The following is a 24,962-nucleotide window of genomic DNA, read 5'->3' on the forward strand; positions in this document are numbered from 1 at the left end:
TCACAAAGGAAAATCGTTGGGCATAAGACACGAGCAATGAAAAAAGAGATGAAATAGTGCGCATTCATGACCGCTAGAAGATGACGATCAGGCTCAACGGCCTGTAATCAAACAGAGTGGTAAAAACAAATCACATACAAGAGGTATCTTGGATGAAGCAACGCCGCCAGGTTGAAATGCCATGCACGGGTAGACGTGACCCTCGGAACAAACGGAATAAATGGTAGACAGATACGACGCTATGCAAGCCGGTATGCATTAGGTATTAAACAGTTCATGCGTTCATATCATGGTGTGGTGTGGCACCAGTGGCGATGATACACCCACGCCGCCTTCTGGCAGTCTTTGCTGCAGTACTTGGTGCGTCGGCAGCGCCGGCACTTGGCAAATTGCCGCTGGAACTCCTCCCATTTTCCACACTTGTAGTATGCGCACTGCCGGATGCCCCCGCGCGACTCGTCCTTGCGGCAGAGATTGCGCATCACCACGCACGCCCAGTATTGCATGTCCTTGGAGTGGTGTCGCACTGTGAACTTTTCCACCAGCGGGAAGATGTTGACATCATCGGGAAGCAAGTATTCATCTTCCTCTTCCGGAGGTTCAATGGGGGACACGCCCTCCTCCAGCATCTGGAGTTCACGGTCAACCTTGAGCTTCGGGACGAGGTGCGAATGCTGGAAGTAGGATCGGAGGTTGCAGTATTTCGACACATAGGCCAGAAGTTGGAGGGACATCAGAACATCTTCATCCCGGGGCATCGTCGTCAAGACCCCTTGAGCGGCCGTCGTCGATCGGTCGCGCACGTACAGAGTATATGGGCTGGGGACAACAGCAGGCGAAGTGGCAGTGTTGGGGGCCTGCGTGGGCGACAACCCCAAGGCCCCATCCGTTCGCGCTGTGTCGTTGGTGATCATGCTACCATCCACGGTCGACCGGTGGGTGATATTGAATGTCTCAGCTTCCTGACCTTCCGAAGTGTCATTGACAGTGAGGTCGTGCGTGTTGGACACGCCTTCCAGCACCGTTTGCCGGTCGCCAACGTCATCAATCTCCATCCGGTTCTGAATGCCAACGATAGGCTCGGCCACCTCGCCAGAGACCGTGTCGTCGCCAATCGTCGAGCCCTCCCCGTTCCCATCATCGGACTCCCCAGAGGCCGATTGCTGTTGCCTCAGGGTGGGCCGGGCCCGGGAGAGCGTCGATTGCGTGTTACTGCGGAGCTGCGCAGGTCCGCTAGGAGTGGTAGGAGAGTCGGGCTGGGATGCAAGGCCGTTGTGAAAACCCGGAAGCATGCTGGGGAGTCGCTCGGTGTCGCGCACTGGGCGCAGACCAAAGCCATCGGCAGCATCCATGGCAGCAACGGCGGTGCCCAGAGTCTGCTGCATCGCCCGGAGGCGGGCAATTGCAACAGGGGTGTACCGGAGATCAGGTCTATGGGTGGAGGACTCCGGTGGAAACAAAGTGCTCCGTTCCGGAGGGGACGTCACAGGCACCCGAGGAGACGAGGTAACGTCCATGGCGTTTGTGTCTGAGGCATGGCTGTCTTGGTAGAAAGGAGGGATTTCAATGTGAGGCGGCGGCGCCTGGCGGCGAGAGGGACGCTGTTCCGTGTTGGTAGATTGATCCACATAGACCGGACGACTTGGGGCGTCGCTGGTGATAGCCCCCTTGGGGTGGTGTCGAGATGAATGTCGCTGGGGTTCTGTATCCGCCCGCGCGCGGGCCTTCTCGACTACTTTGATATAGTTATCAAGAATAGTCGCAATCACCGGCACCATGTCGGCTTCGACTACTCGCGTCCGAACACTCTCCGAGCCCCGCACACCAATATTGACAACACATTGGAAGGCAAGGCTCCACTTCCACATTTCCATCAAATCCCGACTCCGCCCCTCCTTGAGAATACATACCAGCCGTTCGATGCCGCCATCGACGGTCAGGATATCGCGGATACGGGCCGATGATGTGGTGAGATAGGCCAAATGATTGAGGGAATTTATCAGTGGTAGCGTGGATGTACAGTCGAGGGCACGCCGGTCGTACAGCGTGGTTGTGATATTAACAGAGGCCTTATTGACATTGGGGATGCTGAAGTTTACCTCCCGCATGGTGGGCGAGGTGAAGGATCTATTTCGTGATGTTTGTTCGGGCTGACAAGGTGATGTTGGTAGCCACTATACAAAATATATCGGCCTCGTCAGATCACGAAGGATCTGACAATGTCTCGATCAAGGGTGGTGTCCAACCCCTGGTGAGATAATTCGGACGATAGGAATGTGACCGAGCGAAGAAATGAGTAAAGGAGAAGCGAGGCGAGACGGGTCGATTATATCCTCGTCATCCAGTTATATGCAGGGATAAGGCAGAAACAACGAGAGGTATTTATGTGTATCGGTGGATGGGCGATGGGTCGGACGAGAGCAGAAACGATGGACGAGGCGTATAAGGGGAGAGGATTGTTCAGGCCAAGACCGGACCGTCAGAGCCTGGCGGCCACGATGAATCACGAAGGAGGAGCCGTCGGGGCTGCAATAGGCACGGGGACGTGGATGAAGGAAAGACTGCGGGGGTATGCCAGATTAAATCACAGGATGGCGCGAAAGGGGGTTGCAGGTGGAGGCGAAGGATGAATGGGAATGGCGACCGGGGGGGGGAAGTTGAGATCGAAAGGAGGAGGAGGAGATGAGGAGGAGTCGAGGAGAGAGAAGGTCGGCGTGGAAAAGCGAAAGCGGAGAGCGACGCTGGGCGTGTCAGGCGCGGGCGCTTTCGTCCTTTCGTCCTCCAGGCCTTTTCTTTTGGCCGCCACCCTTCTTTGCCTCTCCTTTCCCTTGGGCTAAAAAAGGGATCTTCCCAGACAACTTTCTCTCGGAAATTATATTCAGTATCGAGAAACTTGGCCGTCGATATTTCACCGACAACTATCTACTCCGTCCGGTGGACGGTGACTCGTCCTGACTGTCGGGTTCTTCTCTCTCGGGGTTCGCCACCGAATTCAGCATCCGACAACATGACCCCTTCGAACTGAAGATCTGCCTGGTGACTCTCCAATTTTCCCAGTCACAACTCATCCCTTAGTCAACCACCTCATCCCACAGTGTCTTTTCACCTCCAGGCAACCCCCCAAGGTCGCGCGCATGCCCCTCTGCTCGAACGGTCCCCATTTACCTGAATGAGCGGAGTCCTGCGTAGATCCAGGAGCAATGACCTGCCCGAGAACCCACCGGTGGTCCTACATAAGACTGAAGCGGTTAAGAACATTGAAATGCCTATCTAATAGTCGCCCTCGGCCTCGGTCACGGGTCCTCCAGACGGTGGTACGACGATAATAAGTCCCTGAGGCACCGACCTTCATCTAGTGGCCTCGCAGCACAGGGGCTTGATGTATCAAACCGTGCGACCGGATCGCTATCCCTTTGATATGCGTGTGTAATTCTAAGATTTGGCCCATTTCATGCTTGGACAATCTCCGATCTCGCCATTTTCTGCGGTCTCTACCCCTCTTCGTGTTGCCTCCACTGTCCACCTCAGATCTCATCCTCCGAGTGGGGACAGATAACGAGACAGGATTCCAGATATGGAGACTTGAAAAATTCAGCAGCAAACCCGCCATCTGATACTGCTCGGATTCGTACCATTGCTCCCGTGGTGGTATATTTAGACTCATAGAATAGCCATCGTAGGTCATCATAGGCTGGCATCCCTGCTAAAATACCATCACGGCTGGCTCAATCACGGCCGTTCCACCGATGCTGCAGGTCTACTATGATTGTGCTTGATCCTGGCCAGCAGTGGACGACCAGTCCCCCTCACCCCTCATCACCGCGCACAGACAGCCCGTCACATTCTATGATTAGAAACACAGACATATCTAGGCGCGAACCGCTGCCGACAAGCACATCAGCGTTAACCGCCCTCGATGAAGCCAATGGCCGTTTCGACGAATCACATCGGATCATCAGGCTTCCAGATACACCCACCTGCATCGTGCGGGCTGAAGATGCTGCACCCTAACCGGCTTAACCCCCGGACGGTGCAGGGTTCAGGTTCATCACCCTTCAACTCCATGATTGCTGGAGCCTGTCGTGACCAGCTATATATAGAATGGGCTTAAGCGCAGGTGCTTCTGGAAGGAGTCGTTCGCATGTCAGTCGTTTCATTTGATGTCCTAATGCCAACGTCAACAGCGAGCTGACTCAAGTCCTCTTTGCCAGCTGAGCCTGTTGACTCAGGCGGCTAAGTAATTGGCTACTGGCCTTTGCCTTTAGGTGGTGTCAGAGACGAACCCTTGGTAGCCCAAGAACTATAAACTAGCACTGTGGTGGCGGACCCAGTCAACCCTACTATTCTATATTTAAGATCATAGCTAGCCTTGTATAGATTGCTTGATCCGTACCTGGCGCTTCTCGATCATACTAACTTCGTAGCATGGAAGTGGTGCCCTGCAGTAGTACCAGGGGTGTTCTGCACGCCATACACGCCACACGAGTGACCATGATCAAGAACCGCCTCGCCGGAGGGTGGTGGTATTGCATGATGTGCTTAGCCTCCACAGAGCCTCAAACTCGAGACGAGGCACTGCACTTGGCAAACTGATATGTCTGCGAGGGGATGGGCTGCCTGAATACGTGTAGCCAATAGTAAAGCGCTGTGGTAAGCGGCACGCATGGGCTTATTTACTCAGTATGCCTGGAGATTGAAGAACGGCTTTACCAACCAATGGGAGCCAATATGTAAATTGGAAGCCGGCATTCATGCAGCATCATACTGCAGTAAGGCCATCTCCCGTGGATATATATAGATGCGGTTTAGCCAGTATTGGGCAGGAGAGAGAAAGTTGCTGCCTCTGAACGACTCAGTAGATTTGAATCGTTCATCTCACGCCACCACCAAAACAAGATAAAACTCTATTATTTACGAAGGACTCCCTACACCCAGACTGGAACAGGCTGTGCAGGCAGGCAGACAGGTTGTAGGCGGGTTGGTGGTGCACTTGGTGGCAGCAGCATCAGGGGACGGCATTATTAATAATAAGCTATGGGGCAGTCCGGCCACCCCAGCGAGACTAGCTCGATAACCATTATTAATCCCGATAGATGAATTAATGAAGACTTCCGTAGAGAGGGGCATCGACGGGCTAGTCAGGCACAGTTTCAAGCGAACCTCCCACCAGTGGAGCGTCTTTCTCCAGGTGGGCAGGCAATACGCAGCAATACCCGCCCCATACCGACGCTGGTATTCGACAGGCACCTTCGGATCTAATTAGACACTCGGGGTGGCCAATTTCCCTTCCGGACCCAGACCCGCTACAACGCACACTGACCATCGTTATCTGCAAATCCCAACAGTAGCATAATATTATTGTTGATTACTGTGTAGTGCTTGGTCTTCCATCCGTCGAGAACCCGCCATCATCACCCGATGGTGATTGCCGTGGCCTAGACTAACACCTAGCCCAGTGTCACCGAGGGTTAAACCGAACTTGTGCCGTGCGGAAGGAAGCGTCTTCAGCTGCAGGCTGGAGTAAGACTCTGGGACTTGACGTATGTGGATATTACTATCTCCAACACTACTATAGATTAAATGACCACTAGGCGTGCCTGCTCCAGGACAAAAGTTGGCTGGCGGCCACACACCGAGCCCAGGACATTTGATGGGCAAGATTTTTCCCGTTCCGGCAGGTCAAACAGAGGCCAAAAGAAAAGAAAAATAGGATTGTTGGCCGGAGACAATAATCAATAATCATTAATGATGACCAAGCGGTGACAGGGGACTCCATACTAGCTTTCGATAAATTCCGACAGCCACTGACCTGAACACCCGGAATGGAGACAGCCTCTGACTTGCATTTGCCCCAGCCATCGCAATAATTCATCCCCGCTTACGGAGTACCTGTCCTGTCGGCTCAACGCCTATCATCTATTCTGCACAAGGATACACAACCGGTTGGTAGATATAAGTATGGAGCGGAGCTGATACCTTGAAATGCAATCTTCAAGGCCAACACGATGATCTTATGGTTCGGATAGCCTCAAGAGGCCATCCTCATCCGACCTAATCTCGAAATTACACCGGGGGAAATTCTGCCCCTATCTAACCTAGTTCGTGTTAGAGGTTTCTGTGTTCCAGTGCACCTTTCCAGAAGGCTTTACGGAGTATGATAGCCCCAGATGCAGCAGTTCAAGTACCCCTGGATAGAAAAGAATGCACCTAAAGCCCGGAGTCTCACCCCAATCCGGATGCGTGAACTGGTTCTGCAGAGACAGTCAAGGTCGACGTTATCTAGCTATGACCATGATCTGCAACCAAAGCCTTCTCCTCTTTCCTGCCGGGTTGGCTTCGGGAAGGGGTTTTGACTCGTGCAAGGCTTAGACGGCCAACCAGTCTGACTACATAGTATCTCGCGTATTTTTGGTACCCATCCTCTGTGGGTATGCAGCAAATTTATGCAGAGTAACGGACTCTGCCCCGTAGATATGGGGATGGAAGTCAGATGTCAAATGTCAAACGTATGTACGCTGTAGGTACCGATTTGGGGAACCTTGTACTACGTGAACCTTCGATCCAGGTTTCTCCAACCGCTCATCATTGACATTCACCATGTCTCCTATTCTGATGGGAGGGAGACTCGGAAGAATAATCCCAACTAATTCGACGATTTGTCCCTTTCAGGTATTCCCCTGTGGTTTTTCGCGTCCCGAGCTCCTCCACTCGCACCGAGCGGGCCAACCAGAGGGGATGAACGCGGAAACTCTCCACCGGCCTGACCAGGGTGTCGACCACCCCCTGGGACCATTTGGCGGAGTACCTACCTACCTGGGCACTTAGTACTTGGAGCTAGATGGTGGTAGTGTCTCCGTCTCCTGCTCCCCTTAAAAAACCTACGAGCCTTTGAGGGGGCATAATTTACCCCTAATGTAATCGAGGGAACGAGATGGATCGGCTGAGATTGAGCCAGCCGGGCCTTCCCCTCCAACAGACCAATCAGGGCGGGCACGTTCCCTTGGGGTATTGTTTCGTACGGTCACCGGGTGGGCATCCATCAGGAGGCTCCTCCGGCTAAGGCTCTCTTTAGAAGTTCGAATGAATGGATGGATGGGCTCAGTCTCCGATCCTCCTGGTGAGAAGCTTCCCCTAACTCACTAACCCATGATTTCTGTTTTCTGCTTCCAATTGTTGAATCCATTTGATGGGCAGTGTTCTGGAAGAATAATTGGAATCTGTTTCAGCAGCGTCTATTCATGTATTCCAATCTCATCTCATCTCATCTCATCGCATCCCTCACTCATATCTACCGTAGTTATCTACATCTGTAGTCGTTCGTAGTCCGGACGTACCGCCGCGCTTAGCAGCAGCCATCAGAGCCCCGATAGGTAAAGGTACGTCTTAGTCTGGTGAGGCCATACATCATTATTATTGGCGCTACGACGGAGTTACTACGTCCACCTCCCATCTTCCCTACCGGCGACGACTCCTGCCTGTCATCATCTGGATTTTTCCTTGTCTTTTCTGTCTTTCTCTGGCCCTTCCGTCCGTCTCCTCTCTTCCTTCCCTTCCCCCCTTTCCCCTCTTCATCTCTCGACTTCTCCTCGTGCTCTCTTCAGCAGTTTGCTGATTGCTCACCCCTGCTGACTTAAACGCCCGAACCACCTCACCATTGCCCCGGGTCGAAACTTTCTTTCTGTCGCTCGGTCGCTTCCGCCGTGCACTCGCTCCACACCCAATCAACCCCCCTCCTCGTTCTCTCTCTCTCTCTCCCTCCCTCTCCTTCCCTTTCTTTGCTCCTCTCACCCATCCCCCCCCCCTACCGCCCTCTTCCCGCCTTCCCCCCTCCTCTCGCGGTTCTTGCAGTCCCCTGGATCTCACGACGCCGCCGCCGCCGCCGTCAACTCAATTTCTTCCCACAGGCCCGTCTCCGTTTCACAATTGACATCCTCCCTCCCCAGGGGCTCGTTCCGTCAAGATGGCCGACATGACCGGCGAACAGATGCAGGCCAAGATCACCGCGGCCAGGCGCGAAGCTGAAGGCCTCAAGGACAAGATCAAGCGCAGAAAAGATGAGCTGGCCGACACGACTCGTACGCATTTTCCTGTCTCCCTTTTCGCACGCCATGGTTTTCTCGCATTGGGGACCAGCCGCTGCCGTTCGCTTGATTGGCCGTGTGTTTCGAGTTGCTGACTTTGGTCCCAACAGTCCGTCAAGTTGCGCAGAACCACACCGAAGCTCTGCCTCGTATTGGCATGAAGCCCCGGCGGACGCTCAAGGGCCATCTGGCCAAGATCTACGCCATGCATTGGTCGACCGACCGCCGCCATCTTGTCTCAGCCTCTCAGGACGGAAAGCTCATCATCTGGGACGCCTACACCACGAACAAAGTTCATGCGATCCCGCTGAGGTCATCGTGGGTCATGACCTGCGCCTACGCCCCGAGTGGAAACTACGTCGCCTGCGGTGGACTCGACAACATTTGCTCGATCTATAACCTCTCCTCTCGCGAGGGTCCAACCCGTGTCGCGCGCGAGCTCTCTGGACATTCCGGCTACCTCTCCTGCTGTCGGTTCATCAATGATCGCCGAATCATCACTTCTTCCGGCGATATGACTTGCATGCTGTGGGATATTGAATCGGGCTCGAAAGTGACGGAATTCGCGGATCACCTCGGCGACGTTATGTCGATCAGCATCAACCCTACGAACCAAAACATCTTCGTCTCGGGCGCCTGTGATGCTTTCGCCAAGCTGTGGGATATCCGTACCGGAAAGGCAGTGCAAACTTTCGCCGGCCACGAATCCGATATCAACGCAATCCAGTTTTTCCCCGACGGAAACGCTTTCGGAACGGGTTCCGACGACACCTCCTGCCGTCTGTTCGATATCCGTGCGGATCGGGAGCTCAACACCTACCAGGTAATGCTGTCATCTGGATCGCGTGAACCCCCGTGGCTAATGATTTGTGTTTGCAGAGCGACCAAATATTGTGCGGTATCACCTCTGTTGCCTTCTCCGTTTCCGGTAGATTGCTTTTTGCGGGTTACGATGATTTCGAGTGCAAGGTAACATCTTTATTATCCCGAGTGCCGTAGTACTGGACAGCTAATTGATCTCTTTGTTGCAGGTCTGGGATGTTCTGCGGGGTGACAAGGTTGGATCCCTGAGCGGTCACGAGAACCGTGTAAGCTGCTTGGGAGTCAGCAACGATGGCATCAGCTTGTGCACTGGATCCTGGGATTCTCTGGTAAGCCTCGAGTCCATGTCTTCCCCCACTCGGCTGTGCAGCGTACTAAAAGCCTCCCGTCTTACAGCTCAAGATCTGGGCTTGGTAAAAAAGCAAAACGAACAAAAACAGCAAAGATACCCTGTCTCAGTCTTTTGCGACGTCCTCATTCGAAGTTTCTCTGTTCTTTTCTGCGCCACTAGGTTAATTGTCCGCCATTGTACGATAATATTTTTCACCGAAGAGCAATTTTGTCGCCCTTGCTCTCTAATGCACTATCTCGGAGTCCGGGCGAAGTCACCAAGAAGCGAAAACCAAGGGGCAGTCAGGGTGGCTGAGCATATTGGGTTGAAATGTCGCCGCCCTTCACGGCTGGGTGTGCTGAGGAAAAATAAGAAAAAGAGAAATCGGAATGCGAACAACAAGAAACGACAATGCTCGACTACTGGTGCGGTGGATTGTAATAATGCTATTGATGTTTGAGACCTCGGGGATCGTTGCACGGATACAAGAGCGTTGCTGGGTCAGAAGCAACGACATGTCATCTTTGGGCTTCGAAGATTTGCAGGCACCTGTTCTCATTTATTCGCGGGTTTGACTTTCTACCTTTCTTATTTCTTTTCTTTTCTTTTTTTACCGCTATTTACACCTACCCTTATTACCCCCACTCCGCTTCGACATCTTCCCTGTCCTTTTCTCTTTCCTCGCTGACTACCATTCTTGCCTTTCTTCTTCTTCTTCTTTCTTTTCTGACCTCTCTTACTCCTTGTCTCCTTGTGTACTTTTTGCGGGTGATGGGTGGAAAGGGAGGGAATGTTTCCGGATTGGCCATGACGTTTTCTTTGATTCCATTGCGATTTCCTTCTGTTACTAATCATCAGCCTACGTCTTGAAAGTGTGTTGATTGTGTCATTTGATTTTTTTTTTTTTTTTTTTTCAAGCGGGCTTTTCTTGATCTGGTGTTCAATTCGACCATATTTCCAGCAAATCTTTCCTTTATCTCGTTCCGCGGGACTGGTGATGACCCGGCCAGGCCGTCAGCTGAGGTGTGGCAGAGTTTCTTAGGCAGCCACTAGTACGAATGACAGAGGCAATACTTCTGGAAACCCGGATCTTTCCTTCCAGCTGGTGAATGGACGCTTAGCCCCGGATCATCCTGGTGAACCCCGACTGGGCGCACTGGCAGGGTCTGGGGGTGGGACGATCTGCCATAGAGATATATGTAAGGCATGGGATGTCATGCCGTGACCGGAAAGATTGCGTAGAAAGCCCGAAACCACGGATATTTATAGTAGCTATTCCTGCGTGGGGGTTAGCTGATCTATCCATGGCCAGCACCTACGTAGACCTCCGATGAATGGCCCGATGCGTCTCTGCCCGGGCAAGTGGATCGAGCAAGGCAACGACTCCGTACTCCACCCCGAAGGAAGAACACCGGCATCATGTGAAAGGGCTGGAAGGCTCGAGGCCACTTGCGCGGATGTCGCCCGACGGCGGACCCAAGGAATCTGGGGGGCTACCCAAGAGATGTGTCACTCGTTGTATCCACCAAGCGGCCAGCGCGGGCGATGAACAACCGGAGGGGATCCTGAGAGACACGTCGAACGGGTCGATGCCATGGCCATTAACGGTGTTGGGGAAGGAATTGGAAGGAAGGAGAGTGCGATGCAGCTGAAACAACCCTGATGCTCTAGATCCACTGGGGAGCTGCCAGTTGTCTTGGAGGGATTCCAATGATCCAAGGAACCGCCCTTTCTTCCTTTGGACCCTCCACGGAGCGTCATCGGTTGTAGTAAGTCCATTTTTCATATGATGGTGGTCCATTCGACATTGGCATTGGCATTGGCATTGGCATCGCGGACGAAATGAAGGATGCAAGATGACGATTGAATGGGAAGCCATGTCACGAGATCCCACGTGGGTGTGTCCCTTTCCGTCAGTGTCCCGTATCATACTGTCCAAGAAAGACTCTTTCTATTCATCGGTGCTTTTCTCATCATCTCATCTCCCCGCCGCACCATGGCCTCAGCTATTAGTATCAACCATGGCACCATGGCACCATGGCAACAGGGGGTCCAATCCGATGGAAGGTTCTTAGGGGCTTCGAGCGCGGGGGCTGATCTCCGATTTCTGAAACACCGCCCCTTTTCCGGGCGCGGATGACGAGGATTGGACGTGGCCGATCGTCGCCTCGGGCAGCCCGTCCCGCCTCTCGGTCGCCCAAACGCCTGCTCCGATCGTCGTCGTCAATTGTTTCATCGTCCGCCACTCTCAGCCTCCCTCCGAGTCTATTCTCCCCTCCTTCGTCCCTCCCACCCTCTCGCGTTCCCTCACCCTCAGGAGAAAAGCCAGAATTATCTGAAACGTGCACTAATACCCTCTGGGACGCCCTTTTCTCCCTTTTCGTGTTGGATACGACTCCTCTTAACGGGGTTCAGTCCCTTTCTCCAGTCTCATTCGCTCCCAGCCAATCTCTCCTGCCACGAAAGAGAAAAATTTAAAATAAAAAACAAAACAGGCACCTACTGTACCCCATTGTTGACGCAGATCAAGGCGCAGTCAAGCTCTAAGAATATCTTGCTTTCATCATCTGTTTAAAATCCCGGAACCCCCCCGCTCCTACCTTCAAGATGTCATCTGCTCAAGACGAATTCAACCAACTCATCAACAACAACCGGGAGAAATTCTCTGTCCATCCAGAGGACCGCGAGAACTCGGACCACTCCTCCGACGAATCCTCGGATCACGACGAACCCCAATTCTCCGATACCGAAGACCACCCGTCTGCCATGCACTCCCGCAACACCAGCAGCTACCGCGTCCCCAACACCGTCTACGACGCCAACACCGGCCCCAAGGGTGTCATCGCCGATGCCCAGGCCTTCGAGCGTGCTCGCAAGAGCTCCTTCCGCAGAACACTACTCGGCGTGGCTGGCCTCGACCGATCCCACTTCTCCTCCAAGTCCGTCACCGACGATGCCACACTCCTGCAGAACTCCTCCCCGCCAGATGGCTCCTCCGACGATGAGGAACGGTTCCTTCACCAATGGCGCACGTCACGGATGCAGGAAATGCAGGCCCGGAGCCTGAGAAAGCCCAGCCCCCGACGCAGACTATACGGCTCCGTGGATATTGTCGATGCAGTGGGATACCTTGATGCCATTGAGAAGGTGACCTCCGGTACGGTGGTGGTAGTCTGCGTCTTTGACCCAGAGGTATGGTAATTCCCGTCGCAGGACAGCACGGACAATTGTCGCTAACAGAACCCACCTGTAGTCCACACCCAGCGGCATTATCGAAGACTGTCTGAACACCATTGCCCGTCGCCAGCCCACTGTCCACTTCGTCAAGCTTCACCATGAGATCGCTGAGATGGACCACATTGAAGCGCCCGCCTTGCTGGCCTACAAAAACGGGGACGTCTTCGCAACGATTGTCGAAATCATGAGACAAATTCCCAAGGGTCGGAGCTGCAGTGCAGATAGTCTTGAGGACTTGCTCAAATCGTATGTTCCACTTCATTCCTTACGCCTCACAAACGCCAAACACTAACCATTGAAACAGATATCGCGTCCTGTGAACAAGGCAAAGCAGAAACGAACAAAAAAATCTCTTACACTCATTCACGTTCATATGACAACAATCATGTTTTCTGCACGAACACCATCCAAAACGCAGTAAAGCGGGCGTTCAGGTCACCTCCATCTTTTTTCTTTCCTTTGGGTTTCATTGCGTGTGTCCTTATCTGGCCGGCAAGGTGTTTTATTTGTTCGGGTACATGCATGCATATAGACGGATCTACAGTACATCGATACTAGTACAGTACAGGTGTTCGGGGCTGCGGGCAGGCTGGGCTGGGCCTTGTTTGATTGTTTATTCATTGTTTGATTGATTGGTTGACCTTGAGCTTGAGATATCCAACATGGTTCTTGGTTCTGTCTTGTTACTATCTTTTCTGTCACTGGCATATCCTTCACACACTCTCCCTACCTCCTTCTTTCTCTCATTCATTCACATATTCTTTCCTTTTTCTCCTCTCGTATTATCTTACGTTGGCTTATAGCCTCTGTCTTTTCTCCACCTGGTCCAATATATCATCTCGTATATGTTTCTTATATCAGCACATATCAAGCTCAGACTGAAGCAAGTAGCGAATAGATGACACCGCAGATAGTAAGATTGTTTCGTGTTTCCGAGCCGTCGATGAAAACTTCTCTTTTGACCGTTGGACTGGCCTTTTTCCTTTTGATTTTTTTGGTCGGATACCACCCTACTTTACCAAGACTTTCTCTCTGTCTCTCTCTTTCTTTCTTGCTCTCTCGTTCGCTTGTTTGCTTATTCGTTTACTTACTGTACGGCCATTCCATTCCATTCATTTCCTGTCAAAAGCCCAAAGATACACAATACATCAAGGTAAAGCAAAGAAGGAAGGTAATAGTAGGATGAATCAGGATCATAGATGCAATAAGTGGTGAGGGTGGTAGATGGATAGATAGGTAGGGAGGTAAGGTAAGACAACTTGGGAAAACAGAATACAATACGTAGTAGTAGCAATCGCCCAAAAAAAAGAAAGAAAGAAACTGTTTTCACAGAGCGCCTTTCTCCTGTGTGAAATCCCACAGCATCTTGATTAAGGTATCTGGCAGGGTGTAGAGATCGACGTGGAATTCGCCCTCTGTGGTTTTGCGTAGTGGTTGGTTGGTTAGTGAGAGGTACAAAGGGGAAGAAGGGGGAGAGGGAGGGGGGGAATAGAAAAAGAAAGACGGCTTACGCTCAACATCGTTCTTGGTATACGAGTCTGGGGCTTTGTTGTCGTGCACCATCTGTACGACCTGGAGGAGGTCATCTTCGCCGAGTCGCTGCAGACCATCGGCCAGTTTGTCCATATCAACCTGGATTGGTGGTCTCGTTAGATGATGGTTGCTTCTTTGCTTTTCTGGGATACTAGGTGGTGGCTTACGCTCTTCTCCGTCCGCTTCTTCTTCTTGGATCCCTCCTCTCCGGCTGCGGAGCGTTTCGACTTCACGCCGTTCTCATCTCCAGGGACAGGCCCGGATTCGCGAAGGGCAGCTAAAAGGGCAGGTTTGGGGTTCTTGAACGTCTGTGTGGAGAGATTGGAATGAGCAACCGAACCCGGGAGTGCTTGATAGCACCACAGACTATGACTCACAATAACATGCTTCGATTCATAACGAGGCTGGGCAAAGTTGAGATCGTGCGTAACAAAATGCTCCTTGTCGGCGGCAGTGAGACCAATCTGCATGTCGAACTCACCCCATCCCTCTTCTGAAATTCTAAACGGGGGGTTCTTGAAGACTGTTCACTTCCACGTCAGCTGTTAGGCTCCAGTCCCATCCTATTCTCGTAGACATCGACCGCCTCCCCATTGTCTTCGTCTCATTCTCACCAACCGACACGGATTGAGGGAATGCTAAGTGCAGAGGGTGACGTACCCTGAACGGCCCTTTCGCCGAAACTAGGATGCAGTGTGTATGTCACCTTGTCGAAGACATTTGCAGGCACCTGCTCGCCGTGCTCGTTGACAACGTAGATCTCGATTGACCATGAACGGAGGGGGAATCCTTCAACGCCAGAATCCTTATTCCTGTGGACGCGCGGACGCGCAGACGCGCACTAGGTCAGCAAACGAGTCCTTCTTGTGCTGTTTTGTCAATAGACCAATGTCTGTGGTGGTGGTCGCTGAAGAGCCCAAGCGCACATGGTTCCGTCATTACGCGACAACAAAGAACAGATGCGAGGAGGGTGGAAGGGGATGGATGGCAGCGATGGCGGAGAGGAGAAACGGCGGTGATTCGAGAATGTTTCGAGACGGGAAAACGTTAGTGGGCTACAACGTACACGATGTGTTGTTCCGTCACCAGTCTGACATTTCTCTTGACCTGTAGGAGGAGAGCAAAAAAAGGGTCACGTCAGCGCGATGCGATCTAGTGGGCGACTGGGTTTGTCCGCGTCAAGCGCCAGTGGCCGGTGCCATTGCTCAATCCGAGGAGGGACGGAACTCACGTCAGGCATCTTGCCAGTGGGAGGTAGATCAATCGCCCGTAGAGGTGAAAGGGATGGCCAAGAGGCTGTCTTCTCCGAATTCCTTGCGGCGGAGAACTGAACGGAGGGGAGGGAAGGACCGTAGCTATCGGATGTACAGGTCGCGCGAGCTCAGGTGAGAAGCAGGTCGGATGTTTGTCGGGAGATCCTGTCGGGAATCCCGCAGATTCGGGTTGCAGTGAATGGGGCTAGCAGGGAAACGGGCCCGTTGGGACGGAGGACAAGCCAGCGAGGGATGGGAGGACGCAGGAACCAGCGAGGGAGGAAGAACGAGCGAAGTGAAGCTTTCCGCGGACTGAAGCCGGGTGGGGGATTGGAGTGGATGGCCTGCTGGGCCTGGCACTTGGACAGCCTGCCCGGCCTTCGACGCGGCCGCTCGACGGCCCCCAGAGTCACCGCCAGCAACCACCACCACCATCGCCACTACTTGAGGCAAGCTACGCAAACACTTCGATTCATCCATTGGTTACTAAGATGCAGCCACGCGCGTCGTGAATTTCATACGTTGATTTTTACAGCATAGAATGTCTATCTACTAGTAGCGACCAACTCGTCCACCCGCACGCAAGGGACCACATGGCCAACCCAGGTCGCCCCCATGCATGCGTCGACTCATGGTCGTGTCATGACCGGCGTCATTAATTCTGGTTTCTCACATGAATGCAGGGTCGATGATAAGGGTAATGAAAGGAAAACATAGATAAGGTGGGATAAAGGTGGAAGAAAAGTGTCTTTCATAAGCAGTCCACATCAGACTCGTTATGCTTGTATGGGATCAAAATGTTCATTAAGAATAGCCCTCTATCACTGATGACCGAGAAGATCCGAGGTCGGAAACCCGCTTACTGCTGGCTGAGCAGCTTCTCGTTCTCTTGCTGAGCCTTCTCGAAAGCTTCCTTGAACAGGTTGGCGTCTGGAAATTAACGTTAGCAATCGTCATCGGTCTTCACATCCACAATCCACTTACTCTCACTGTTGGCAAAACGGATGGCCAGGGTCTGAGCCTCGGGCTCACCCTCAGAGACATCGGCGGCGGCGTTCCAGACCCAGCTGCGGTCACTGCCAACGTTGGGGCTCAACTTCATGTCGGGGACAACTGAAACATCGATCAGCAACCCGAAGAATTCCACATGACACATGGCATCACTTACTGTAGTGGTTAGCGCAGACCTTGAGGGTCTTGTCACGGCGCATCACCAGGCGAGTCTTCTGGTTCTCCTTGTGCTTGAGCAAGCGCACGTCACCAGTACCACGCTCCTTCCACTCCTTGCTATCACGGTCGAACTTGAACAGCTTGGCACGCATCTTGAAGGTCTGCTCCTCCAGCTCCTCGTTGGTCTTGGTCTCCACCTTCTCGGTCAGGCGGATGACAGGCTCGAAGTGAACATCAGGGGACTCGGGGGCTTCATCCTGTTGATACAAACGTGCGGTCAGCCACTGCTAGCTTGTAGGGCATATGTATCATGAGTCGTCGGCCGGTTGATTCCAACCCGGAGACAGAACCCCTCCCAAAAAAACAGTATACCTGTAGAGGGGAAAGCGGGGTAACGGCTAAGCTGGCTCAGGGGGGAATCAACACCAGTACCGTCCAAATCGAATACTCACCTCATCTTCACCCTTCTGGGCCTTGGAGGAGCCAGAAGGCTCATCCTTGGCATCCTCGGGCTCCTCCTGCTTCTCCTTCTTGGGGCCGCCGCCGAACATCGAGAAGACGCTGTCGGTAGTCTTGGTGGCAGCGTCCTTGACGGCCTCGGTAGCGGTTTCGGTCACCGACTGGGACTCCTCAGGCTTCTCCTCCGCCTTGGTCTCAGTGGTGGCGGCGGTGGTGGTCTCCTCGGGCTTCTCAGCGCCCTCAGGAGCGATGGCGGGGTCGGGCTTGGTCTCAGCGACGTCAGACATGGTGAGTGAATGCGGGTTTCTGTCGAAATTTATAAGCGGACACGGCCGATAGAGATGGATGCTTCTGGGGATGTACCTGATGGAAATGGAGAAAGAAAGAACTGTCTTGGGGTGGTAGTGACTGAGGAGGGGTGGGAAAATATGAACGGGGTTGTTTTTGGTCGCCAGAGGTGGGTAGGTTCATTGCCTAAGCGCCTAAGGCCGCACTAGCGCCACCGCCCGCCTGCAAGTCGGGCGCTGCTTAAGATACCCGCATTACGCAGAACTAGATATAGATACTAGCAGACAAGCAATCCATAGGATAGGACAAAGAAAAAGTTTGTCGCAATGTCAACATAAGCTGCTAGTACATAATCCAGCATGTATCCCTGGAAGACATCCCATGATTCAATCCGTACCTGATATCCGACCCATCCTTTCGCCTAAGCGCAAACCAAATGAAACATCCCAAGAAGCACACAAGCTAGGAAAGTAAAGGAGCGAACGGCATTCATCAGAATACCACTACTGTCAGACGTTATGGCCCGACTGGTGGACCACGGACAGTAGCTTTATCAGGAGCACTCAGAATCTTGACACGTCTTCCGTCCCACAAGACTCCGGGCTCTCTTTTGCGCTATATCCAAAGCCCTGCATTTCCGCGCATCCCGAAGGCGTTCCTTCATGGCGCCAAGATCAAGCCCTGGAGCATGAGAGCTGATTTTGTCCCAGGTGTCACTCATCATTTCTCTAGCTCCCGTATGGACCTTGTTGGTCTGGGCTTGCAGCGCAGACGAGACGGCGAGAAGTGGCTGCACAGCAGTCCGTTTCACGGCTTCGGTAAGTTGCTCTGATCGCGAGAGAACCATGTCCCTCGTTCCAGGGGGAAGCTGCACCGACTCATGCCGCAAAGAAGACACCTCCTCCCGTAGGAAATGTGCCCTTTTTACAACATCTCCCATAAGCACTTGCAAGTCAGTGCAGAACCGGCCGTAGACTTCTGAAAGCCCGGTTTGCGCGGTGGCAAAGTCTCTCATCAGCTGTGAAGTGATGGCATGAGCTGCCCGCTTCCAGTTCTGGATCTTCAACCATGGCGTCCCTAAGTCCACGGATGTCGTCTGTATGTAAGGGTTCTTGGAAGTCGTGGTTAATGTCACATCTAACTGGCCATATGCATCGCCCCGGTCCAGTTTCAAGGTATACACCCCGTCGAACAACATTGAGAGCTCATACTCGAGAGGTTTGCCTCCTCGACTGACTTGCACGTTGAACTTCGGTTGTTTCTTGCCAGTAGGGGACTTATTAGGCGGCTTGATAACAAGATGGCAATCGCCGACTACCTGGATTTCAAACGAATCGGTCGAGTCCCGCCTCTCAGAGACAGACACCCCTTCTATCAGGTCTTGTAACCGAGAGTGGCTGTCCATCTGGTTCCTCATCAGCTGGACGTCGCTAAGAGACGTAGACAAGACTGGAAGTGATGCTCCTGTGTAAAGGAGACTGGTAGCTGGAACGCTGCTCGAGACAGAAGAGACTGCGCTGGAGACTGCAGAACTAGCGAAATATTGAGAAAGGAATAAGACCGCGGCCCTTAGGGCCGAATGCCCGAAGGAGATGGCTACAAGAGAAAGAATAATGAATGTGATGAGACGAAATACGGATGCCAGATCGTGGTTGCCGCTGATGTAGGGAACAGAGAAGATGTTACGCGCGTGATCGTCAACGTTGAAAGACGTTTTAGTATGAGGAAATTCCGGGGTCTCCAACGCCATTTGGCAAGGTCTCCTAGGGTAAATAGTTGCCAATGACGCCAGGTTCCTGTTGAGCTGCCCGGGTGTGATGCTCTCAAAAGTCTTCAGGTCGATGGGATACCTTCTGAGAATCATGGAAGTCCCATCTAGCGAACTGCGAGATTCCAGGCACATGTGGAGACTGTGGTGGTTGACAGGAATAGGGTCCCTAGACATCGTCCAAAGCGGCTTCTCGGAGATGACCATTGTCGGAACACCATGTCTTTCCATGAAGATGCGAGCCAGTCTCTGGGTCTCCATATCTTTGGTAGTATCAGTACTGGATATGAAAAATATCGCTACATCGGGCAGTATCCATTCAACGGAAGACGAGATACAGTATTCAGTTCCTGACCACATCGACGTGCACGGTGGCCGGTTTTTGAAACTCAAACTGATGATGCTAGGTTTGTCAGTCTGAGGGTCCGCGGAAGCCTCGGGGCATTCGTCCACAATGAGCTGAACATGAATGGGAAGAAGCTCAGCAAAGTTGGGAACTGCGCCTGCGCCAAAGGACGTTGGGACAACATGATATCTCGATGACTCGGCTGAACCGCTCTCGAAACTGCTACAGGAGCTCGAAACCAGAACGTCTCCGATTTTATCGAGAACAATGTTCCGAAAATCCGGGCTGCCAAGGTATAGCACATGGAATGGTTTGTCGGTATCAAGGCTTTTCCTCGTCATGGTCTGCTGGACTGTAGCTGTGAGCGTCGAGTCTTCCGACCCCTCAGGAAGCTTATATTTTAGCTCTGCTGCATCAGGTCCTTCAAACACACAGATGGTATGCTTCAATTCTACCCGATCAATTTCGGGCCAGCTCTCGGGTTCAGCAAATTCGATGGACTCGACTGACTGACGGAACGCAGTCTTGGTGGTTAGGCTACTGTCATCGATAGAGTTTCTAATGTGAGGAAAAGCGGACGACAATTCCTGGGATACCGAAATGTTGCTCCTGGAGTCGTAACTGTCGCCATCGAACCCTTCCTCATCGTTTGTGTCTATGTCGCTGTTACTAGACCGCCCGTCGAGACTTGCTACATCATCGGGCCCGGTTTGGTCGATCAAAGACCCAAGATCTGTCTGCTCAGAGCGAGTGCCGTCTTCTGAGTGGACATCCGATGCACTCATGGTCGCCCAGCTCTCACTCAGTGATCTGGTAGTGTGTTCCATCGGAGTTGACGTCATGCTGATAGGTCGCGAGCGAGATAACCACTCCTCTACAGAGGCACTTAGAGGAGGAAGAGTGGGATATCGGAGGTGCGGATCGGTAGAGGTGTAATGAGGAGGTCTGGGGTGAGGGTCTGAAGAGTCAGCCATGTTGTTTGAGTGTGAATGTCATAAGTAAAGCTTGAGGGAAAGAGCAAGTGAAGAGCTCCAGGGCGAAGCTTCGAATCGAGAACAGTGGGCGACGGATAAGCCCAGAAATAAATAGAACAAGAGTCAGCGGAAGTATACGTTAACTTCACGGAAGACAGTCTGGCTGTCTACTGGATACAGGTACGGTCTGTCTGTGTGGATATCCTTGGATCAACCCAGCCCAATAGGCAGATGCCCGATGACAGCCTAGGCGGACGATGATGCGTGTGGGGGGCGCTTGATGCTGTCCCGGGGCCCGGGCGGAAGAGCAGTCAGGTGCCTCACGGGCTCAACGTGTTTCGGAAACTAGCGGTAAGTGGGAGATGATGGTCGTGGACTTTGGCAAGCAGGAGTTGATCGAGGACGGATCAAGGAGGGAGAACGGGGGAGGATGGGGATTTCGAGGGAGATGACTGAGGGACTGACTGGCCGGGAAGATAGTGACTGACTATCTATCTGGCGCGGGGCACATGACAAGGATGCTGCGGCAGTCTGACTCTTTTTCCCGGGGGGACCGAGTGTTACGGATCAGCCTTTCTCTATGGATGATCAGGCGGGGAAACTGAGAGAGTGTGTTTTTCTCGCAGACTTTAGCGGTAAGTTGGTTACCTCATCATGTGTTGTCTGTCCAGCATTGTTTCCGGCGAAAGGAAGGTCGAGAGCAGGAACAGCAGCCGTCACAGCAACTTGCCGATAAGGCATCTGTTATCAGGCTATCAGGCTATCAGGCCACTACACCTAATCTAGACTAGACGACTCCACCCACGGGCCAGAGGGTCCAGTCTCCTCCGAGGCTCTCAGTCTCAGGCTGCGTCAATACTGAATAATGCTACATTGCTAGGGAACTGAAGCTGACGGGGATGGCACGGACATGGGCAAATATCACCACAGAAACCAGGAAACTGCATCTCAGGTATTATTTCAGTCGGCTCCTTCACATCAACTAAATCATCCCAGGCGACTATGAACAAACAGTAACTGCAAAGCTGGGACCCTGAGTATGTGGGGGCTTGCGTGTCTCCAGTGCTTCGAAGCACAAGAGAAACAAGAAAAGCATAGATGGTAGATATGTACATTTCATGACATGATGAGGGGGCATTGAACGAAAGAAGTTAAGGGGGGAATGGAGCAGCAAAGCAAAGCCAGAAAAAAAAAAAAAAGGAAAAATAAAATAAAACAAGGGCACCAGAAAATTTGGGGCGATTATGGAAAGGGAAGAAGACATATGACAGAGAATACTATCTAGGCACCCCAGCAAATGTCCGGTCCTTGTAAGCAGGCTGTTCTTCGCTTCTTCACACAATGCCTCTCAAACCATGTTGATATAGCGTCCAGGAGCGCCACGGGGGCGAACCAGGGAGATGCCACCCAAGTATGTCCACCACTAGACACCAGGCAGCCGGGGAGGATGCATCAAACCGCACAAACCCGGCGAGACATTCCCTGCTCGGTTTGAGTGACGGTGTTGCCTCTGTCCGCCGAGCAGCAACGTGGGTCGAGTTTCCGCGCGACGAAGTTTTGGCAGCCGACTTCATTTTCCAACAGCAAGGCCGTTGACCATAGACTTTTCCTTTAGAGTGATTGCGGCAAGCCAAGTAGAATATACGAAGCACGCTAGATGAATTTGTCAATATTGATGAGAATGGTCACACCGTCTTCCACGTAAGAAGCCGTCAGATCCGTATAACGCCGTCCAGAAACCCACAGCCAACGTAACATGCAGGCTCAAGCAAATAACTCCAAGGGCGAACCGAGTGATGCTCATAGTCGAACAAATAGGTACGGAAACCAGGAGGCGAAGATTATACAGCGAACATTAAAAGGCAACAATCCGAGTCTATGGAGATGCCCATCCTCCAGCAACTTCGACCCATTCGGCGAGACAGCTGCCCTGCTTGCCTTCAACATCCACAATATCGGTGTCGCACCTGCATCTGCAGCCCACGCCGTTCTCCTTGACGGGATCAGGGTTCGCCCAGTACTCATCTTCCTCGATACGCTCCTTTTCGTCCTCGGTCGTCATCTCCAGCCAGGGGATCCGGGGCAATTGCCGTGCGGGGGCGTTAGCAGGGCAGTGTTGGATAGTGGTGTGCCGGTAGCCGAAGTCACGGAAGTAGTGGATGTCGGCGGGGGACAAGAGAACACCAGCCGCCAGGGAATGGATAGGCGCATCACCCCACTAGTGCAGTCAGTTAGCAAGATTCAGGGGACTCCAATGTAAAAGCACATACCCTCTCCATCCAGAAACCTCCACTCTTATCCATCATGTCGAAGAACTCTTCGTATTCCTTGCTGCGGAAGAAGTCCAACCGCGCGATCTCGAAGTTACTCCAGAAATGGCACATGTTGTATTTCTCGCCTTCCATGGCTTCCGGATCAACGTCGGGGACAGTGTTTTCGCCAGGTTCGTTCTGGAGGATCTCCTCGGGGAGTTTCTCTTGCTTTTCTTCCTCCGGCTTAGGCTCCTCCTCTTCAGGTTTCTCGAGGAACATTTCCCACAATCCCTTCGAGGCCAGGTTGTGTTTCCGCTTGTAGGCAGAGGCGTAGCGGAAGATGTTGGGGACGGTCTCCCGAAGCTCCTTAACGGCGATCGTGAAGCCGTAGGTCTTGTTCGCTTCCGCCATCTTGATAAATGGATCGCTGTTCCAGGTGTCAGTAACTCAATGCTTTACAGGGAAGGTAAGAAGACTTACTAGGTGATGTCACAGAAGTACTTGATCTCGGGCTCAAGACGCCAGTACCACTCATACTTCATGAGCAGAGGGTGCTTATAGAAATGACTACCTGAGTATTAGTGCTAGTGTTCCAGAGATGGATATAGCTAGGATACTCACCCGGAATAGAACCTGCACATATGGTGGTAACTCTCCATTCCTCCGTACATGATGGCAGCATCTCCCTGTTTGCGGACGCCTTCCTTGGCAACTTCATGGTCAACCCAGTCGGGGTAACCCCACATAGAATCGTCGATCTTGCCAAACTCCACAGGGGCGCTTGTGTAATTCTTGACCGTCTCCTTGAAGACATCGTCGAAGTCGCCGTCGTTCAAGAACACATAAGGATAGTGGAACCAGCGGTTGAAGTGTCTTTCAATCGACTTGAGCGACTGAACCACTCCATCGATTTCCTTGTTTCTTGCGAGAACGACGAAAGCGGCATTTGCGCGCGGTGCGTCGGTTTTCTCGACGGGGAGGCAGCCAGTGGCGAAGACCCTGTCGTACTTTTCGCTTATTTTTCTGTCAAAATCGCAAAGTTAGCTAGAGAACGGGAGACAGCTCCAATGCTCGTATTCAGGGTAAAGACCAACCTAATGGACGGCGGGGTACCGGCAGGAATCAGAATCCCCCCAGGGGAAGAAGGATGTCGAACAAAAAGTAGTAGGATAAGGACAATTACAAGGCATGGAAATAGTAAAACAAAACCCAGGGGTATTGAGATCGAGGAGTTGCCCTTTAACCGTATCCTCCGTTTGAAGAAAGCGAATCTGGAAAGATTGCGGCCTTTCTCGCGCGAAGAGTCATCTAGGGGCAGACTCGGCGTAGAGGGCAACCATTTCGTAACCCGTTGAACGAGGCCCATGGGTGCAAAGATGGCCACACTGCTGGTCCTCAAGCAAGGACACAGAGCACGGTTCTCAAGTATCAGCAATCAAAGCAAGATGGCTTCCCCAAGCCAAAGCTATCTCTTGTCACTGTCCCAAGGGAGACCTGGATGACAAGAGATGTATGTCCGCACGCGAGCGCCGACGAGGCGAGACTCTGCTTATTTGTCACCCCAGAGCCGAGCGAGAAAAGGATGCAAAGAAGCGATTAGAAAGATTATAATCGAGAACGGACGCAGGTCCCCGATTTAAGCGAAGCGAAGAGAAAAAAACGAGCGGCCGGAGGAAAGCCTCCTTTCTCTCCAACTTTTCCCGCTCAGTCGGCCAGGCAGAGATGGGTGGGGAAAGGGTCGATAGCAACGCGAAGGACCGATGTCCAGAGCAATGAGGCCGAGGACACGATGGTGGTCGACGAGGTCATTAATCACGATGAGGGGGGCGGGCTGCAGGCTGAGGCTGGGTGGAAGCCGAGAGCTACGGGAGGGCAACCGATGAGATGAAGGCTTGAGAGGATTATTTGGGGATGGGGATGGGTGGAAGTTCCGCCAAGCCCAAGGAGGCGCAAGCGGTCGTGGTCACAGACGGTAACTTACACATTACCCTCCAGCTCGGGAGTCGCGGCTCTCCTTTCCAGCCCGGTATCTCGGTACCGTATGTTATATCTGGACTAATGCTCCGGGTTACGCTAGCCTGCTCGGCCTTTCCCTTTCGTGCCTTTCGTTCTCCCTCCCCCAAAGGCCCAAGTTTCAAGCAGCCAACCTTCAAGCAAATCGCTGGCGGTAAATTATCGCTGACTTCGTTGGTTAGATTGGCAGCAATCTACGGCAAAATTACCTCTAAGCAGCCACTATGGAATCCGCGCACCCCCGTCCTGATTAGTGAATATTTTTCGGACTTAGGCCCTAGGACTTAGGGAGATGAAAGCAGGAGAGAGGAGACAGGAGTTCAAAGTACATCATTAAATGAGAGAAACTGAAAATTCTTTCCCTGTTGGCGGTAAGAGGAAATACAGGCCTTACAGGCTCGGCCTTTGTGCATGCACAAGACCCTGAAGCTTAAT

The 24,962-nt window shown here is 52.6% G+C and overlaps 8 protein-coding genes across 8 annotated transcripts; 2 read left to right on the forward strand and 6 right to left on the reverse strand.

Annotated features, from left to right (window-relative positions):
• Positions 1-35: 35 nt before the first annotated feature.
• Positions 36-2,395, reverse strand: samB (MYND-type zinc finger protein MUB1). Its single transcript, XM_025724891.1, has one exon. The coding sequence runs from the start codon at positions 2,106-2,108 to the stop codon at positions 288-290; it is 1,821 nt and encodes a 606-aa protein (XP_025575206.1). The 5' UTR covers positions 2,109-2,395; the 3' UTR covers positions 36-287.
• Positions 2,396-7,642: 5,247 nt separating this feature from the next.
• BO80DRAFT_89241 (WD40 repeat domain-containing protein) lies at positions 7,643-9,401 on the forward strand. The gene is made up of 5 exons (XM_025724894.1): positions 7,643-8,075; positions 8,192-8,904; positions 8,961-9,050; positions 9,113-9,232; positions 9,300-9,401. Exons 1-5 carry the CDS (start codon positions 7,961-7,963, stop codon positions 9,318-9,320), a joined length of 1,059 nt encoding a protein of 352 aa, XP_025575207.1. The 5' UTR covers positions 7,643-7,960; the 3' UTR covers positions 9,321-9,401.
• Positions 9,402-9,758: 357 nt separating this feature from the next.
• Positions 9,759-10,186, reverse strand: BO80DRAFT_89222 (uncharacterized protein). The gene has a single exon (XM_025724893.1). The coding sequence runs from the start codon at positions 10,087-10,089 to the stop codon at positions 9,823-9,825; it is 267 nt and encodes an 88-aa protein (XP_025575208.1). The 5' UTR covers positions 10,090-10,186; the 3' UTR covers positions 9,759-9,822.
• A 360-nt stretch (positions 10,187-10,546) lies between these two features.
• On the reverse strand, positions 10,547-11,502 carry BO80DRAFT_89220 (uncharacterized protein). Its single transcript, XM_025724892.1, has one exon. It carries the CDS (start codon positions 11,162-11,164, stop codon positions 10,652-10,654), a length of 513 nt encoding a protein of 170 aa, XP_025575209.1. The 5' UTR covers positions 11,165-11,502; the 3' UTR covers positions 10,547-10,651.
• Position 11,503: 1 nt separating this feature from the next.
• BO80DRAFT_89246 (phosducin family protein) lies at positions 11,504-13,080 on the forward strand. The gene is made up of 3 exons (XM_025724895.1): positions 11,504-12,426; positions 12,488-12,717; positions 12,776-13,080. The coding sequence occupies exons 1-3, from the start codon at positions 11,842-11,844 to the stop codon at positions 12,789-12,791; spliced, it is 831 nt and encodes a 276-aa protein (XP_025575210.1). The 5' UTR covers positions 11,504-11,841; the 3' UTR covers positions 12,792-13,080.
• Positions 13,081-13,525: 445 nt separating this feature from the next.
• Positions 13,526-15,599, reverse strand: BO80DRAFT_425274 (putative transcription initiation factor subunit (TAF30)). Its single transcript, XM_025719483.1, has 7 exons — positions 15,236-15,599; positions 15,071-15,111; positions 14,665-14,816; positions 14,382-14,527; positions 14,172-14,312; positions 13,983-14,103; positions 13,526-13,886 (listed from the first exon to the last, which is right to left on the reverse strand). The coding sequence occupies exons 1-7, from the start codon at positions 15,242-15,244 to the stop codon at positions 13,798-13,800; spliced, it is 699 nt and encodes a 232-aa protein (XP_025575211.1). The 5' UTR covers positions 15,245-15,599; the 3' UTR covers positions 13,526-13,797.
• Positions 15,600-17,542: 1,943 nt separating this feature from the next.
• BO80DRAFT_89409 (uncharacterized protein) lies at positions 17,543-20,552 on the reverse strand. Its single transcript, XM_025724896.1, has one exon. The coding sequence runs from the start codon at positions 20,260-20,262 to the stop codon at positions 17,728-17,730; it is 2,535 nt and encodes an 844-aa protein (XP_025575212.1). The 5' UTR covers positions 20,263-20,552; the 3' UTR covers positions 17,543-17,727.
• A 1,435-nt stretch (positions 20,553-21,987) lies between these two features.
• On the reverse strand, positions 21,988-24,103 carry BO80DRAFT_89450 (glycosyltransferase family 15 protein). The gene is made up of 5 exons (XM_025724897.1): positions 23,609-24,103; positions 23,136-23,537; positions 22,995-23,081; positions 22,533-22,941; positions 21,988-22,480 (listed from the first exon to the last, which is right to left on the reverse strand). The coding sequence occupies exons 1-5, from the start codon at positions 23,878-23,880 to the stop codon at positions 22,139-22,141; spliced, it is 1,512 nt and encodes a 503-aa protein (XP_025575213.1). The 5' UTR covers positions 23,881-24,103; the 3' UTR covers positions 21,988-22,138.
• Between the last annotated feature and the right edge of the window lie 859 nt (positions 24,104-24,962).

Source organism: Aspergillus ibericus (genome assembly GCF_003184845.1).
Source record: "Aspergillus ibericus CBS 121593 unplaced genomic scaffold BO80scaffold_20, whole genome shotgun sequence".
NCBI classification, from domain to species: Eukaryota; Fungi; Ascomycota; class Eurotiomycetes; order Eurotiales; family Aspergillaceae; genus Aspergillus; species Aspergillus ibericus.

Excerpts from the sequence above, each read along its gene's own strand:
- BO80DRAFT_89222 (XM_025724893.1), bottom strand. The coding sequence starts at position 10,089 with ATGATTAGTAACAGAAGGAAATCGCAATGGAATCAAAGAAAACGTCAT.
- BO80DRAFT_425274 (XM_025719483.1), bottom strand. Across the intron at positions 14,817-15,070 it reads GTGACGGAACAACACATCGT|GAATAAGGATTCTGGCGTTG; the intron begins GTACGTTGTAGC and ends GCGCGTCCACAG. Across the intron at positions 14,104-14,171 it reads AGAAGCGGACGGAGAAGAGC|GTTGATATGGACAAACTGGC; the intron begins GTAAGCCACCAC and ends CCACCAATCCAG.
- BO80DRAFT_89450 (XM_025724897.1), bottom strand. The coding sequence starts at position 23,880 with ATGGGCCTCGTTCAACGGGTTACGAAATGGTTGCCCTCTACGCCGAGT. Across the intron at positions 23,082-23,135 it reads ATGTGCAGGTTCTATTCCGG|TCATTTCTATAAGCACCCTC; the intron begins GTGAGTATCCTA and ends ATACTCAGGTAG. Across the intron at positions 22,481-22,532 it reads GAGGTTTCTGGATGGAGAGG|TGGGGTGATGCGCCTATCCA; the intron begins GTATGTGCTTTT and ends TGACTGCACTAG.
- BO80DRAFT_89409 (XM_025724896.1), bottom strand. The coding sequence starts at position 20,262 with ATGGCTGACTCTTCAGACCCTCACCCCAGACCTCCTCATTACACCTCT.
- samB (XM_025724891.1), bottom strand. The coding sequence starts at position 2,108 with ATGCGGGAGGTAAACTTCAGCATCCCCAATGTCAATAAGGCCTCTGTT.
- BO80DRAFT_89241 (XM_025724894.1), top strand. The coding sequence starts at position 7,961 with ATGGCCGACATGACCGGCGAACAGATGCAGGCCAAGATCACCGCGGCC. Across the intron at positions 8,076-8,191 it reads TGAGCTGGCCGACACGACTC|TCCGTCAAGTTGCGCAGAAC; the intron begins GTACGCATTTTC and ends TGGTCCCAACAG. Across the intron at positions 8,905-8,960 it reads GGGAGCTCAACACCTACCAG|AGCGACCAAATATTGTGCGG; the intron begins GTAATGCTGTCA and ends TTGTGTTTGCAG.
- BO80DRAFT_89246 (XM_025724895.1), top strand. The coding sequence starts at position 11,842 with ATGTCATCTGCTCAAGACGAATTCAACCAACTCATCAACAACAACCGG. Across the intron at positions 12,427-12,487 it reads TCTGCGTCTTTGACCCAGAG|TCCACACCCAGCGGCATTAT; the intron begins GTATGGTAATTC and ends ACCCACCTGTAG.
- BO80DRAFT_89220 (XM_025724892.1), bottom strand. The coding sequence starts at position 11,164 with ATGATACGGGACACTGACGGAAAGGGACACACCCACGTGGGATCTCGT.